At 38.3% G+C, this 13,166-nt stretch overlaps 1 protein-coding gene across 2 annotated transcripts; it reads left to right on the top strand.

Moving 5' to 3' along the window:
* Positions 1 to 1,117: 1,117 nt before the first annotated feature.
* Positions 1,118 to 5,911, top strand: FHA2 (SMAD/FHA domain-containing protein). 2 transcript variants are annotated; one of them, XM_087401786.1, is made up of 4 exons: positions 1,118 to 2,290; positions 2,679 to 2,833; positions 4,315 to 4,410; positions 4,573 to 5,911. In XM_087401786.1, the coding sequence occupies exons 1-4, from the start codon at positions 1,438 to 1,440 to the stop codon at positions 4,606 to 4,608; spliced, it is 1,140 nt and encodes a 379-aa protein (XP_087257912.1). In that variant the 5' UTR covers positions 1,118 to 1,437; the 3' UTR covers positions 4,609 to 5,911. The 2 variants fall into 2 exon arrangements, with proteins under 2 accessions (XP_087257912.1, XP_087257903.1); XM_087401777.1 differs by having other exon boundaries at positions 4,315 to 5,911.
* Positions 5,912 to 13,166: the final 7,255 nt, after the last annotated feature.

Here is a 13,166-nt window from a genome sequence, read left to right as displayed (position 1 = left end):
TTAGATGTGCTTGGGTAGAGTGATGTAAGTTGCATTAGCCATTATTCATTATTGTGGTTGGCAAGGTAGTATAACTAAATCAAAGGAGTTGCACTATGATTAACTTGGGTCATCATGGCTTGCAATGGACACGGAGGTTTACAATTATGTTTCTTGGCCCAATATTATGCTTACAATGTGAGCATCAGTTTTGAGAAGGATCATCATGGTGTTCATGTGAGAACTTGTGGTGGCTAATGACAGTAGCGTTACTATCCTTTGGGCGAAGGGGGCCAACTTTGTTAAAGTTATTGCTTTGTGAGCATGGAATATTAAGTTACTAATGCTAATAATCCCATTTAGGCAAATGTAAAGGCTTGAGGGAGGTGATTCTTCCTCCCTCACATTCATTTTGATGGAGACCTTATGAATCAACATCTGTTGCGCTTGCATTTTGCTTTCCTTGGGACCTTAGCATGATCCCTTTCTTGGTTGGAAAGTGTCGTAATCTTGCTCAATCGCTCAAATCCCATGGGTTGCTTGCCGAAACCTCACAATAAAGCATTTTCTTTGTCCTTTTCTATCAAACCGTGACCTTGCAAGTGGTGAGTGAGGGGGGTTTCACAAGTGTCTGCCTGTGGATTGGTCGTGAAGCTCCCCGCCAATGAAAATTCGCACTTGCAAACCAGGGGTTTCATAGCTGTGTGCATAAGAAAAGGAGGTGGTAGCACAGTCATGCTCAGGAAGGGAACAGAACTCGGGCGGCCTCACGAGCATGCCCGTGAGAGTGTTTGCAGAGTGAACCAAGGAGCAGCCAGGAAGTGTCGTTCCTCTGCACGTTTGTCTGTACGGCTTTTTGAGAGAGGGGCAGTGTGGGGGCGGGCGGAGTTGTTTCCACAAACGTGATGGGAGGCAGAGCAATAACTGTGTGTGGAGCAGGCGTGCGGCGGATGGGTGTGAAACGAGAGAAGCAAGATGCACATGGTGGCTGAGCTGTTGTGGAATGATGAAAGTGTAGTTAGTGTACAAAAGGGGGTGTGTACACGTAAATTCCGTCTTTTAAAAAAAACAAAAAAAAAGAGTGTACGTAAAATGAGTGTGTTTAATATTTTCAAAAATTCGATTAATTCATCGTCGTTTTGCCTTGCTTTGTATAAAATCTCAGACTTCCGGCGATGGATTCTTGAAAATTTCTGTTGCACCATCGCTGATCGCTCTTCCCTTCTGTGATTGCTCCCCAAATCGCATCGTCTTTCAGCATTTTGCTTCCCACATTTCATGGAATTCTGCTGCAATCTCCCTTTTTCGAATTGAACAGCGACGTTCTGGATTGGCTTCTCTCGGTGCGAATCATCAAGCTCTTCGTTGTTGTACAGATGGACAGATTTGGACATCCTGCTTCTACGGCTTGTCGCAATTTGCCATCATTCCGAGGCAACGCACGAATTTCCGGCCCACATGCCTGGCTTTTACCGTCGGCCTTCCGGAATTAAGCTTTGCTCCATCTCAGATCCTGCTTCGTTTTGTTGCATTTCGTCCATCCTAAGCCCTGGAGTTCCGACCATGGCAGCAGACCTGGAAGCGGGGTTTGCCAAGCTGCAGGGTGAGGATTTCGAGTATTATATGCAGACATACTCAATCGTGCTGGGGAGAAACAGCAAGAAATCTTCTGTAGATGTAGATCTGGCGGGCTTGGGGGGAGGCATGAACATTTCCCGGCAACACGCTCGGATTTTCTACGACTTTGAGAAGAAACGATTCGCATTGGAAGTTTTGGGAAAGAATGGATGCCATGTCCAGGGAGTGCTTTATCTCCCAAAACACCTTCCCGTAAAGCTCGAATCACAGTATTTGCTGCAGATTGGGGACAAGAAGTTCTATTTTCTTCTCCCTATTAGAAGCATTCTCAAATCATCTGCTATCCTTCCTCCCCTTCCTGCCACTATCCCAGCTCCCACTCCCCTCGCTATGCCTACCATCGCTCCTACACCTATACCTCTACCCATGACCGCTGCCATCGCTCTCCCTGCTCCTCTTCCTCCTCCTGTGCCGGGAACATCCCGTAAGAGGCCCTCGTCTAAAGCAGCAGCCGCTGCCGCAGCGGCGGCAGTAGTGGGGGTGGCATCATCTGTGATGCTTAAAAGTGAGGATATCGTTCAGCAGCCCACCGTAAAGAAGGCAAGGGGTCAGAAAAAGCACGAAGCCATGGAAATGACCGTGGACAGGAAGCCCTCGTCGTGGCTTTCCCACGATTCCACAGCATTTATGATCCCGAATAGTCATACCAGTCAAGGCATGCTCTTTAACAATGGTGAGAGGCCGATTATCTCCAATTTCACACACAAAATAAGCTATCGGTCTGAATGCTTTAGATTTTGTGTAGTGATAATCATCCATCTTTTCTTTGGGGTTTGCAGACGTTGATTAGTATGTGGCTCTTGCTTGGGAGCGCTTATTATGGGATATTTATGCTTGATCATGCAGCTACTTTCGACTTAAGTAAAAGCACATGCATAGCAGAAAGCCTTTGCCCGTAATGTATGCTTTTAGTTTTTAGCTGTGGACAAGGCGTCCAGGCTTGGAGGGATTTTTTTGTTGGCAGTTGGGACGTTCGAAGGACACTTTCACGATAGGTTAATATTGAAAGTGTATGCGTCAATTTAGCAAATTGCTTATCGATTGAAGTATTTCGATTTCAGAACCAAAAATGGAAGTGAGGAGACAAGCAGAAACTGGAGCAGAGGCTTCACCAATGCAAGCTGAAGAGAAGGAGGTTGTATCAGCTGTTGCGACTGTCTTATCAGACCTTTGCGGCCCAGGGGAGTGGATGCCAATGCCTAATCTGCATTCAGAGGTTGGTGGCTCTTTGTTGTTTGAGTAGTTCGCAGAACTCCATTGTAGTGTGAGATCAGTACAGTAATTGCTTGATGTAAGACAGCATGTTATGTCGTTTCTTGACGTATTTTAGTAAGCACTGGGTTTGCCCAAGAGACTCCGCGGGTCTTTAGAAACCCAGTATAGCTGCTTATGCTTGGGCACTGATGACGACATAAGTGTTGCTTTGCTTGCTAAGTATGTCTTCCTTTTGTTTTTCTTAAAAGTTTTTGTTGACCTCTTTTTTCTTCTCTTTCATATTCTCTTTAATTTTCTCTTTTATTTTCTGTGTAGATTTTTGATCTTTAAAACAACAAAAAATCTAAATTTGTATGATTGGACTAATTCTAGTCTTACAAAGGTATATGTTATGTCGTTTCTTGCCTTGGATGAGAACAAGGGGTTATTGATTATATGTGGAACACTTCTTTCTTGGGGGGTTTAAAATAGGACCTTTGAATTGTCTAGGCAAGATGCGAAACATTCTGATAGATCTCAAATCCATTTCTTTCTATCAACATAATTGACAAATTAGGAGCCCCTCTTGGCAACTCTTATGTAGAGAATGGGCTAACCTCTCAATGGGAAAAATGCCTAGACTCAACTGAAATTGCAAAGACATTGTCTTTACTTTTGTAATTATCCAAACACATAGGCAGTGCATAAAAGGGAGAAGAAATTTAAGGAAAGGGAAGTAAGGTCATATATATATCACAGAACAACTTACAAAGTCAAAAGAGATCATGGAGCGATTGGGTGAAAAGATCAGAGACATGATTTTGGTTCAGCAGCTTATGCTCATTTTAAAAGGATTAGGCCTGCCGCCTTAACCTAAACTTTTTAGTGGGTGATCTTTTACCTAAAGATGTACAAGGTGTCTGTTTTTGGCTGTTTGCTTTCAAAAACATATTGATCGGATATGTTTCACCTGCTGTCCGTTCATTACTGATCCATTGCTAGCTCTGCAAATAATTAACAGCAGTGATTACTTGCTATGATAGTCCATCATCCTCTTAACAAAAATCTATTAAATATATGATAAAGCTATAATGAAATAGTTTGCAGAAGGAGAAACAAAGTGCCTGAATCTTGATGTATATGGATGGAGGAAGGTGTCCTTGATACAGCGGTAAGGTGGGAAAGTTAGGCTGCGCACCAACTTGGCTAAGCTGTGCTTTGTTGACTGTAGCTGCCTCTTTTCTTTTTTTTATAATGGCTTCCTTTCCTTTTCTTGTCATTGTTTTGGTTTTGTACATGGCATATTATTTGGGCCTTAGTTTTGCTTTGCTCACTAGTTTTGACATGTATTTGATAGGAGAATTCTGGGATTATTCTGTAAGCTTTATAAGTGGTTTCTGTGAGATTAATTACCATGGAAAGTTTCAATGCTTAGTTTTGAGGGGAATTTATTTATTTTTTACATATGCTGTTATTGCCTTTGTCATTTGATGTGATTTGTAGCTTGTTGAGCACTACAGTGGCATATGGCCACAAGCCAGAGTTCGAAGGTTTCTAACAGCAGAGGAGATAGATGGTGATAGCAAAGGCAGGCCTTGGGTTGGTCTACTTGCTTTACTCAGGAAATATCCAGAACATTTTGTGATCAATACAAGGACCAAGGGACGGATGACATCAGAATTTGTATCTTTGGTGTCTCTTCTGTCATAGATGCTGCACTTTGTTGTCTCTGAAGCTCAAAGCAAGCTGATTCTGTTTTAGGGTTTCCTTCACGATCAAGATGTGGAGTTTTTCTGAGGAGCTAATTGCCCTCACTAATGGAAACTTAAGAATGCTGTGCATGCACGCAACTCAGCTATCCAGTAGGTATGTGGTCTCACAAGACTCCTGAATCTTCCAATTTATTGTGTTTTTCAAGGAGTTTAAGAAAATGCCTCAGTGATTTGGTTAATTATGAGCACCACCTTTGATGTATTTGAAAGCTAATTCTTGCACAGATGAAATCCACCTGCCAAATTTGCTAGTGGGGTCTACGTTTTAATATTGCATGTTTGTTGTGATTTGGATAGTTCTTTTGCTGGTTGCATAGAATTGTACGTGTTCTGTTGGAAATTTGAAGACATTAGATTAATGTGCAAGCTTTAGCTCGAGGAACTAAAATTTATGTAACAGATACAAGTAATTGAAGACTTAGTGTTTCTCTTTTGTTTGAACTTTAACTGTAGTAATACAGGACACTGCATTTCTTACTGACTTCTTTAAGGATCTGCCCTTGGTAAAGGTTCTCACTTTTGCTGAACTGTGATACACATCATGGTAGCCTGTGTATGTTTATGAACCTAAGATGTATGCAAATCCAGGAATGCTGTATAATGCTGGTAATGTTTTGGATTCACAAAGCACAAAGGTTTGATTCTTTCAGATAGATTTCCAGTAGAGTTGGTTCTTTTTGACGCGAATTTGAGACCCAACCTCAGTTTTTAATTGCCAGCAAACCTTTGCAGCGCAAGTTGGGGATTTGTCACAGGCATCCTTCTTGGCTTGGGCGTGGAGAACTTACTTTGTCAATTGTTTCCAGTAGTTGTCTAAAAACTGATCATGCAGGAAGCTTTCTAGTCTGGATGACAATTCTATAAGCATTCCACATCAGAAACAAAGGAGAAATGTATCCCTACAGTTCATAACAAAGGAGAAATATGTAGTTCATAATGGGATGTAGATGCAGTGAAACTGAAACAATGAAACCCATCATACTAGATGTATTTTTGAGAAAGGCAGAAATTGAAGGAAAGTCTGTGCTTAAGAATAAGATGGCATTATTTTTGACCAAAAAATTAGATTGGAGATTTGAGTGTAACTAAATATGTGAAAGGGGGTCAGTCTTGTGATGGAGAATAGAATGCTTTTGCATCGGGAGACTTGAAATAATCGTCTGACTGAGCGGAACAAAAATATTTGATGGCAATTCCTGTGAGCTATAATTCTGTTTTTGTTTGATGGGCACCTTGTATCTTTGATGTATGGCTATTCCTATAATGTACATAGATGCCTTAAATGATTTCCTAATTCTAGCATGTCAGTAATTTACTTAAGATAATCCTTTATGGCTTAATGACTTTCTCTAAGTCTAACAATGTAAGTGATTTGCCTAAGATGCTCCTATTTCCATAGTATATATGCGTATATGTACAGGAAGCAATGATGGATCGCTGATCAATCCATTCTTGGAGAGAATCCAGCGGGACTTGAGTAAGATGTTATCAGACATTGAAAATTGTCTCTGCTTTTCCAACTATTGCTCATCTTTAAGTCTTGAAAAGTCTGGCGATAGATTGTAATATTGGATCATAATTTTATATGCAGATGTAGCTCCTATCTACTTGTATAACACTGTTTGGATGTAGCAAGTATTTACTTGTATAAGACTCTTTGGATAAGATCAAATCTACTTGTATGAGACTGTATGGAGATTTAACTCCTATCTACTTGTTTTAAGACTTTGGATTAAGATCAAATCTAGGACTTTCTAATGAGCTGAAGGTGTTGAGAAATGGCTGCAATAGTAAGTTTGAGGGTATTCTTTTATGAGCTGCTGACATTGGTGGGGATGTCATTGTAGCTAGTCTTTGCTATTTGTGATGGAATAAAGTTTTGTTGGTGACTACCAGAGGTTGATTCTTGAAACTGCGATCTTTGTTTTAATTTTAGGGGATGAATTTGGTCATATTTCTTTTTTTTGGGGGGTGGGGGGGGGAGAGAGAGAGAGTCATGTGCATTAAGATAATCTTTAGTAGTCAACAGGAATTCAATGCTTAAGTAATGCACTTAGAAATGCAATTCTGGACTCCACTAAGATCAAAGTCTACATGTGGTTTGCAACAAATCAATAGGAGCTGAACTATCCAACTCTTTTCTTTGGCAAACCAAGGAAATGCTAAAAAAACTAAGCTATCAAAAAGGTGCACAATGGGAAATCATGCATGAAGATTGTCACTTCACTATGCATATCCAAATTTTTTTCTTTAACGCAATCTAGATCCTCATACAATTCATTGCTAGCTCAGCATGGATTTGTGTACAAAAAACAAAACGAAACAATTGAGGCTTGTTTGCCAAACACGTCAAGCATAAGTCTAACTTGGATTTTCTCATGAAATTTGACATCGGTTTTTGAGAGCTTGAATGTATTCAAACATCTCCACACTAGTTGCAGTGCAAAAGAAAACACCTATTTGCAATGATCCGCCAACTTCAACCTTTTTTGTCTTTGCAATATTTGAAGTGCTGAAAGTAATTGGATGCCATTACTAGATGTGCTAGAGAAATTGCAAAGAACACAAGATAAAGGAGACTATGGAGAGAAGTGAGCATGATGTCTTGCTTTGGGTTTAAAACGCCCCTATCTTTCATAGAGAAACTAATAGCCTTTGTTGACCAATACTTATCACGCAATGCTATGCTTCTTCTCGAGATTGCAAGTAGAATAACATGATAAGCATACACACACATGCTAAAAGCAATGACATCCGATACGCAAATTTCATTTCTCACTGCCGTCAATTGACAAGCAATCATTTTAGAAATTTTGATCATGCATTCAATAAATCGTCAAACTATTCTTACCAAGATTCATAAAGAATTGAATGAAAGAACCCCATTCACTTCACAAACATTAGATGTGTTCTCAAGAAGACTACATACTACAAAGACTACGTACTACATTAGATGAGTTCTCAAAAAGACTACATGCTACAAATAAAGAATACATCACATCTTTGCAAACAAATTTAAAATGGTCATTGTTTCTAAAGGGAAAACGAGTAGATGATTGATCAAACCCTTTTACAAATTGGTAGTGTCATTACGGGATGCAAATATTGATGCACAATTTATATTAGACCCATACGCAATAGTTGCATACTGTGCCTCCTACCTAACAAAGGTTGATAAAAGTTTAACAAAAGCATTCCATGACAGGAATCTAGAAATACAAGCATGAAAAAGACGTTGCTATTGAATGCATTAAAAAGCTGGGAATAGCCTTCTTAAATTTACAACAAATGTCATCCCAACAAGTTGTCTATACGATACTCATTACGTAATATTACACCATGCTTCTAGAATAATGCAATTCATAAACACATCACCTTCGCAATAGCAAACAGTAGTACTTAAACCTGATAAGATCTTACAAATGCTACGAGATGATTCAATTGACACAATGTGTATCAATTGTTGACCGTTATTTGAAAAGGCTGAAGACAATAGAATCTTAAACCCTTGCAAAGTTTGCATCGAAATACAATAGTAAGACATAGAAACCTAGAAAATGACCATGCATAATTAGGTACACACGTTTTGATAAACATTGAGACCTAGAGAATCATTATAGAGAGCAATTGATGCTGTATTTTCCATTTTGCCAATTAGAATACACTTTAAAACAAACAAATAAGAATTGGCAAGAAGATTACATAAAATAAAGATTTATAAAAAAATCAGTGACAAATACACATACATCATAAAATATGGGAAAGAAATCAAAGACCTCAGGCAAGACTTTGAGTGCCAAGTTGATGCATTGGCAATAGAAGCAAACAACAACATTTGGGTAGAGACATTCAATAATGCAATTCTGCTAGATCCATTTAACATAATAGACATCACAAAACACAACTACATGGACAATCCTGTGCTTGATATCAACATATCTACCCTAAATAAGAGAGGAAAAAGAATTCAAACAAATAATACCATTAGGAGAGATTTGGGGTCTCAAAAGGGCTTCCAATTAGTGTTCCCTAATTTCAAGGGATTAGAGAGGGATTTGAAGTGTACCAATTAGAGTGCTCATTTGTGTGGGACAATGGTACATTGAGGTGTACAAAAGGACATGTGTGGGGCAATGGACATTGAGATGTACATTGAAACCTCTCACCCATGGTTTAGACCCGTGATCTTCACTCCTAGCCAAGGGATCCCACGCAAAATCAAAATACTAAAAATAGCATTCACTGGTAAAGCTTCTTGAAACATCGATGGAAGAAAAATTCACTCCACATTACATATACCTGTAAACTGCAAAAAATACATGAATCGATAGATAATGAGTTAGACAGCTTAATAAAGCAATACACTGAGCTTCGACCAATCGTTTTAGATGACATCTCTTTTCATGGAAAAAGAATTTTTTGATTTGTAGACAAGTGCTTATGAGTTATCAAACACGTCCACAATCTCCCATTTGGAGGCATAGATGTCATTATAACTTGAAACCTATACCAATTACCACCTATTATAACAAAAATGGGTATTTCTTCAAAAGAATCCCTAAAGAAAAACTTTTGGAAGGAACATGTCAAATGCTATCGGCTATCCACTGTCATGTGCCAAGATGATCCAACTGTCATCAACATCTTGGACAAATTAGAACAACACATAACAACAAAAAGATATCGATACAAGCAATTCGATATGCTATAGACCTACACCATATGACTGACACTACCATACTTGTTTTGCACAAACAAATTGACCCATAAGCACAATGAGCATGCCTTTTTAGAAACAAGCAGAGAAACCTTCATTTTCCATGCCAAAATCCAAAGACATACAATCTATTCTGAATCATTCTCCTTGTCAAATGAACCTAACAAGACCGCCAGACTTCATTAACAAATAAAGTTGACAAAGAAAATGCTCATCGAGTTGTGTGTAGGTAACTACTATGATAAAATCGATGGACTTGTAAATGGAGTAGATGGAACATTTAAAGGCACAACAAACTCAGATACAATGTTAAGTTACAAAACATTAGGTACTCGTACACAACAACAAACAACACATTTATATAGTGAACACATTGACCCATCTTGGACTACAATATTCCTATTACAAAAGAAAAATACCAACTATATTATATCAAGAACACAATATCCAATACAACCAATAGTAGCAGCATCAACAATCCACCGTGCACAAGGACTAACACTAGAAAGGCTAGCTTTCAATCCAACTGGCCAACCATGACATGGAATCATATATACATCACTATACCTCATGAAGCCCCAAAAAAATAGTACTTGTATCGAGCATGAAATAGAAAGGCTCCTCACCTCGGCATCTTGGCAATTTAATATACCACACTTTGAAAATTGCATGAAGACTCACGCCATTATACAAACTCTAAACACACGATCATTAGTGTTGCACCATCTTGATTACTACAACCTTCAAGCATTTATGAAATAAGAATTAGAGGCTCCACAATCTAATTAACAAACAAAAGTATTCCACAATAATAGCCTTTGACAAGATGGGTACCTCACTCTTATATAAAAACAAGCTTTGTCAGACCTCTCATAATACAGTAGACACAAATGAACTTGAATTGATCATGGCACATTTTCAACCAAACTCAAGACAATCAACCTTTATTAATTATAACAATATATTGTATAGAAGCATGCAGTTTCAATACGCTCTTGCAATACTTACAACATATTTTAGACCAGAAACCTACAAATTATCCAACATTAATTGGAAATCTTAATATTGACATGCTACAAGGATCATCCAAAAAGACTAACCTGACAAAATTCATGCACCAAAACCAACTATACCTTGCAAACACAACTCCTACAACAACCTACCAATCCCACATTGATCCCATTTAGACAAATACACCTACACAAAATAGTCACATAGGCACAGTGGAGGCATACTAGAGTGACCACATTCTTATATACATAGGCACAGTGGAGGCATACTAGACTGACCACATTCTTGTATACATAGCTTATTGATTACCATCACATCTTTCATGCTACAAACTAAGATAATTAAAAGAAACGTCAAATACAAAACATTTACTCTGATAACAGATTCATGCTGCCTTTACTACAGTGCACTTGAGCATTCATTCTCCCTTGTTGTTCTTTGCTAAATTCTAGAAGGGGGAAACGTGTGTGTGAATTTGTCGTTCCTTTTTGTCTTTGTGGATTGGTATACAAGCATAATTCCAATGATTCACTCTCTAAAACTGATCGCGGATGTGTTCTATTAGAAACCATGCAAAGATGTTAAATCATAAAACAAAATTAAGAACACTAAGTAGTATCTTTTGAGACAATTATGTTACAGCAAGCTGGCATGACTAACACACATACATATTTAATAATGCCATTGAATTTAAGATGCTCTTTGAAGTGGTTTTTTTAAAGCTTAGGTGGGGTGGAATTGAAAGGCAATGTAGCAGTCCAAAACCAGATAGGACCCAGCTACAGAGAAGAGAAAGGGGCATCAATCTTCCCTCGAAATAACACCACAAGGAATGGGCACAATAGGCTAGGGTGAATCACATTCTCTCCCTCTCCCACTCCCCGTATCTCTCTGCAACTCCCCTCACTTCACCTCCCCTTCATGTCATATGTCTCCCCTTCAGTCCTCATTGGAGAGGTAGAGCCCATTGGAAACTCTGTTAGAGAACACAACACCAAAACAAGGGTCGAGGCAAGCTTGGAATGAATGAATCTATGGTCAAAAAGTGTAGATGTGCATCATATTCCTATGGCTCCTCCATGTGCTATGGAGATCTACTGTGACAACCACGGTTGTATTGTGATCACCTGAGAATGATGTTTGCTATAAGGATAAAGCACATCCATGATTTATCTCTGGTGGTTACTAGTTTTATGGATTAGTGATCCTTTTGCAAATATGGGCCAAAGTGCATTGTAAATATTTTTTGTTGTTCGCTCTTTCTTAAAAAAATAAAAGGTCCATAATCACTTCACCAGGGAGTTGATTGAAGATGGGCTAATAGGTTGGCTTACTACTCGGGAGAGGAAAATGTGATTCATATCTTTACCAAGGATCTATCTTATAAGTAGATGGAGCACCGTGAGTGATGATCTGGGGTAGCCCCGCATTGATTGGGGGGAAGGATGCAAGTAATGGAGTAGTCCAAATTTGAGATTCTCAATGAGTGAAATATTGAATGTTAATGTACTAGGAGATCCAGACTTAGATCCACTAGAGGGAATTTTAGATCCCCTATGAGTTTCAATAGGAATCCTAAGAGTACAAGGTGGAAATTGGAAGGCCTACTAACTACTCCAACAACAAATCATAGAATAGATTTAGTGGGTTCAGTTAACCATCTAGAAATCAAGAGTTGATCTCTATGATTGCTAGATGGATTCTAGGTATTAGTCATGCATATACGTCAATGCTATTTAAAAGATGGTGGATAGGAGTGGGGCTGACTTGATTAGAAATCTTGATTACTTATCAATAAGCATAGCTAATTGTTGTAGATGTAAAAAAAGATAGACAATTACTAGAGATATGGACTTACTTGTGTAATGCCATTGCAAATCCAACAGTTGGAGTTAGAGAGTTGGATTGTTGTGCTAGAAGTTGAATTATAGGAGCAACACCATTAGATCATAGAGCAATCCTATAAGTCATAAAATGAGAGATATTTGCAATAGGTCAGATAATAGATCATATCCCCATCTTTAATGTAATTTGGATTTCATTTTCATGGCAAAACATGCATGTTTTTTAATCATGCACGTCCATGTATAGGGGTGTCAAGAAAATCTGCATCGGTGTGCTTCTACTATCGAGTGTATGTATTTGGTTGGTATGATACTTCATATGGGCCTTAATATGAGTAAGGTCCATATGCTCACAAAGTTTGATGTGATTTAGATTTCATTTGCATGTCATAAATGCATCCATGTTTTTAAATGATGCACCATGCATATGTGTTAGGAAATGTGCATCAGTGTCCTTTTACCATCAAGCATGTATGCTTGATGGGTATGATGCTTTTGAAAAGGACTTAATATGAGTAAGATACATGTTTTTGCAAAATTTTTATTGATTCTTTATTCGTACGTGTGGCAAGACATGCATAGTTACATGTTTATTAAAATTAAGAAATGTTTTTCTATGATCACGTGTTTGTGTTCGATTGATATAATACTTTGTAGAGGCCAAAATGTGAGTAATATCTATGTTCTTGAAAAGTTTTATATGGTTTGAATATCAGGCATGCATATTTTTGTGTTTTTTATCATGCATCATGAGGAGGAGCTTTAAGAAAATGACTCAATGTGCTTCCACCAAAAAATGTATGTGTAACATGGGCACATCTATACTAAACAAATCTTGCACTTTGTCACAGCCATATGTTTAAACTAGCCCTATAGGTCATCTATATCTAACCATAGTAGGACAATGGGTACTTTAGCAAAACTAACTACCTCATCCTATGCTCATTCTATGTTACATAGACAACATTGACCACAAAGTATGTCATTCTTTTTCAACTATTGTGAATCTTT

This window comes from Dipteris shenzhenensis, chromosome 3 (assembly GCF_047967505.1).
Source record: "Dipteris shenzhenensis isolate YYH24624 ecotype China chromosome 3, Dip_SZ_1.0, whole genome shotgun sequence".
NCBI classification, from domain to species: domain Eukaryota; kingdom Viridiplantae; phylum Streptophyta; class Polypodiopsida; order Gleicheniales; family Dipteridaceae; genus Dipteris; species Dipteris shenzhenensis.
The sequence above is the reverse complement of the archived record's forward strand: the minus strand, read 5'-3'. Positions and strand labels throughout refer to the sequence as shown.

Bases quoted from the DNA above. Each gene is read 5' to 3' on its own strand.
- FHA2 (XM_087401777.1), top strand. From the start codon at position 1,438: ATGCCTGGCTTTTACCGTCGGCCTTCCGGAATTAAGCTTTGCTCCATC. The intron at 2,291-2,678 runs GTGAGAGGCCGA...TTTCGATTTCAG, and splicing joins AGGCATGCTCTTTAACAATG to AACCAAAAATGGAAGTGAGG. The intron at 2,834-4,314 runs GTTGGTGGCTCT...TGTGATTTGTAG, and splicing joins TGCCTAATCTGCATTCAGAG to CTTGTTGAGCACTACAGTGG.